We start from the raw sequence: 4,102 nt of genomic DNA on the forward strand, positions 1-4,102 counted from the left end.
GAAAAGGAAATGAAAAATGAATAGGCGCAGGAGTGGCTGTGTGGTAAGTAGCTTGCTTACCAACCACATGGTTCTGGGTTCAGTCCCACAGCGTGACACCTTGGGCAAGTGTCTTCTACTATAGCCTCTGGCCGACCAAAGCCTTGAGAGTGGATTTAGTAGACGGAAACATATACACACATATATATGTGTGTATGTGTGTCAGTGTTTGTCCTCCCACCATCACTTGACAACTGATGCTGGTGTGTTTACGTCCCGATAGAATAAGTACTAGGCTTACAAAGAATAAGTCCTGGGGTCAATTTGTTTGACTAAAGGCAGTGCTCCAGCATGGCCGTAGTCAAATGACTAAAACAAGTAAAAGAGTATGAGGTGATGAAACCAGTGATAGATATTTACATGTACAGTTGTTTAGCCCTAGGTCAACCTAGATTCAGTAAACCAATGATTCAAACACGTCTGCTATGACAATCTATACACTACATATCTCAGTCTTCTGTCATCTCCTTCGTAAGGTTAAGTGTTTTGAAATCAGCCTTTGATACTAAGTGACTGAATATTCGACACACAAACCATCGTCATCATTTAACGTCTGCTTTCCATGCTGGCATGGGTTGGACGGTTTGATTGAAGACTGGTGAGCCAGAGGCTGCACCAGGCTCAATCTGAACTGGCAAAGTTTCTACAGCTGGATGCCCTTCCTAACGCCAACCACTCCGAGAATGTAATTCTTAATGTAATTCTCAGTTGGAATCAGTCTGACAAAGCTGGGTATTTGAATTACAGAAATGATCCTGGTCTGGTCATACCACCCTTTGGCAGGGACAACCACCTTAGGCATTGGCACCCTTCGCACCCATCAAGATGAAAAGGCTCAATTGCCAAAGATTAACTACTCGAATATGAGCTAATGCTGACGAAGGACCTTTGAATTCAAATATGCCTAGATTCCTAGTGAACAAACAGAGAGAATTTCACTCTCCTTAATTGCAGCCGATGTTTGCCAAGCAGGGGAGAGGAAAAGTAAAACAAGAGATTTCCAAGACACTGAAAATGGAAAGTATGTGAAACAATCAAGACAATATATGAGACTTACCGTGATATCTGGCTTGGTAGATATGTCCTGGCAAAGAAGGCAGCTTCGGGCAGACGGTTGGTGTTGATGAGGACTTCTAAACATTCATCAAGTCTGTGGAATTGAGAATGATAGAATGGTAAGTGATAGTATGAGGAATAGAATAAGGAAGAAATAAAACCGTGAATGACAGCATCTTGAGGAATAGAATGTGCAAAGATAGAACTGTGATAGAATGTGTAGTGGTAGAACTGTGGTAGAACTGTAAAAGATAAAATGGTGAGGAATAGAATAGAGGGGAGGATAATAGAATGAGGACAATGAAATGGTAAGGATAAAATGGTAACAAATAGGTGAATAGACAATAGAAGGTATTTTATACAAAACAGACAAAAATAAAACAAAATATATAAATATTTCAGGAAATAGTATTAGTATTTACAGTGGTGGGTGTTTATACCTATTTAATAGGCATAAACCCAGCAGAACTGTGATTAAAGGCATTGCAGCTGGCACCCTCACAACTTTTATTATTCAGATTCGGTGATTCTACCACCCACCAGCAATGAGATACAGAGGCTTCATAGTTTCAAGGTGTAATATAACTGCCGCTGTCACCACCACCAGACTGATACTTACTTGACCGCATAAATCCTCCACCCCCACCACCACCGCTGCTGCTACTGTCATGTCCTCTCTGCTCCACTTCCAGAAGTGAAAGTTGATCTTGATGGGATTTGAACTCTGAATGTAAATAAATGTAAGGCCCATCACCTAAGGCACTACCAATTCTGGCAATCCATACCCTAACAAGAGAGGCAGCAGCAGCAGCAACAACAGTAACAGCAACATGTTGTGTTGGTAGTAAGACACAGTGGGATGGGATGTGGAGGAGACAGTCGATTATATCAACCCCAGTATTCAACTGGTACTTATTATTTTATCGACCCCTGAAAAGATGAAAGGCAAAGTTGATCTTGGCGGAATTTGAAGGATACAGCAAGATATTAGCAATAAAAGTCTAGAGGAAACAAAAACAAACACTCACTTTCCAAGAGCAAAGTAAGAGAGGAATGCAACATTATTCTGTGAGGCTTTCTCTGCTGTTTGACCAAGACGAAGGACCATGTCTGTGTTACCAGCAGATGTAGCCAGTAGGAGAAGGCCACCAAAGTCCTGTGCTTGGTGGAGACACTCTTGAGCCAGTCCAAACTCACACTTGTTGATAGCCAGCTCAGCAAGAAGTTTCCATTTCTGCTCAGACTGAAAACATGGAAAAGAGAATTTTATATACATGTTTATATATATAGTGTGAACAAGCTATCTTTAAGATAGCATGTTATTACATTGGTTTGATATCATTGTATCATATGTTCCTACAGCTTATATGCATAATTATACATGTGACACATATATGGAAGAATGCTGGCAAGACATGCAACATGAATGAAGTTTGAAAATCAGAAATAGAAAATGTAAAAATGAAATGCAATTATTTTAAAAGAACATGCATTTATAATGCAATAAAAATTACTACCTAAATACTGCCAATAAATTTTAATATATACACACACTACACAATGTACAAAAATTGTAGCCCAAGCAGGTACACGTCACTCTGACTGATTATTATTGGTCATTGTGCATGCGTTACCAGAAGTCCCTAATAAACATGTATTAAAAAAAAAATTTAATCAAGGATACTTATGTTAAAACAATGGCGTAGGATTGGCTGTGTGGTAAGTAGTTTGCTAACGAACCACATGGTTCTGGGTTCAGTCCCACTGCGTGGCACCTTGGGCCAGTGTCTTCTACTATAGCCTCGGGCCGACCAAAGCCTTGTGAGTGGATTTGGTACACGGAAACTGAAAGAAGCCTGTCGTATATATGTATGTATGTATATATATATGTGTGTGTGTGTGTGTGTGTGTGTGTGTGTTTGTTCCTCCCAACATTGCCTGACAACTGATGCTGGTGTGTTTACGTCCCCATAACTTAGCAGTTCAGCAAAAGAGACCGATAGAATAAGTACTAGGCTTACAAAGAATAAGTCCTGGGGTCGATTTGCTCAATATACATATATATATATATATATATATACAATATATAAACAAAAGAATTAAATTAGAGTAACTTTGCAAAAGCATGTTTACTGACAAAGAGAGTTAAAAAACGTTTTAGGAGAAATATGAATATTACAAACTCACCTCAGCTTCTTTCGCAAGTTGATAGGCCACTCGGAGGTCACCCAGTTGTAAAGCCAGTTCAAATTTATGTTCAGGGTCACAGGTCACTGCAAGAGCTTGAGATTTGAAACCCTGCATAAAAGGAACAGTTACTCATGTTAGTACCAATTCATCATACAAACAAACACACACACACACACAGATCAGTTTACACTGTTAACAGACACAAACTGTGCCCAAAACAAAGCAAAGTCAACAGCCAAAAGTTCAATCCCAGTAATCTGGTCACCATTATCATGCGACTAATCCTTTTAGCCCTGTCTTAACCCAATAAGTCCCAGAGTACTTAAATTTCTGAATATAGGCGCAGGAGTGGCTGTGTGGTAAGTAGCATGCTTACCAACCACATGGTTCTGGGTTCAGTCCCACTGCGTGGCACCTTGGGCAAGTGTCTTCTATTATAACCTCGGGCCGACCAAAGCCTTGTGAGTGGATTTGGTAGACAGAAACTGAAAGAAGCCTGTCGTATATATATATATGTGTGTGTGTGTGTGTGTGTGTGTGTGTGTGTGTCTGTGTTTGTCCCCCCAACTTCGCTTGACAACCGAGGCTGGTGTGTTTACGTCCCCGTAACTTAGCGGTTCGGCAAAAACAGACCGATATAATAAGTACTAGGCTTACAAAGAGTAAGTCCATGGGTCGATTTGCTCGACTAAAAAAGGCGGTGCTCCAGCATGGCCGCAGTCAAATGACTGAAACAAGTAAATGAGTAAAGAGAGAGTAATTACTTTTAATTTTTTACAGATGATTGAAAATAGGCTAAAATGAAAAAAATAATTAT

At 40.0% G+C, this 4,102-nt stretch overlaps 1 protein-coding gene across 1 annotated transcript in view; it reads right to left on the bottom strand.

Annotated features, from left to right (window-relative positions):
- LOC106877596 (coatomer subunit beta') overlaps window positions 1-4,102 on the bottom strand; it is a 28,628-nt gene that overhangs the window by 8,340 nt on the left and 16,186 nt on the right. The window contains exons 13-16 of the mRNA XM_052976627.1: window positions 3,283-3,393; window positions 2,124-2,338; window positions 1,097-1,189; window positions 897-951 (exon numbers count right to left, since the gene is read on the bottom strand). Of these exons, the coding sequence (XP_052832587.1) occupies window positions 897-951; window positions 1,097-1,189; window positions 2,124-2,338; window positions 3,283-3,393 (474 nt within the window). The remainder of the gene's footprint in view (window positions 1-896; window positions 952-1,096; window positions 1,190-2,123; window positions 2,339-3,282; window positions 3,394-4,102) is intronic.

This window comes from Octopus bimaculoides, chromosome 25 (assembly GCF_001194135.2).
Source record: "Octopus bimaculoides isolate UCB-OBI-ISO-001 chromosome 25, ASM119413v2, whole genome shotgun sequence".
In the NCBI taxonomy this organism is placed as follows: domain Eukaryota; kingdom Metazoa; phylum Mollusca; class Cephalopoda; order Octopoda; family Octopodidae; genus Octopus; species Octopus bimaculoides.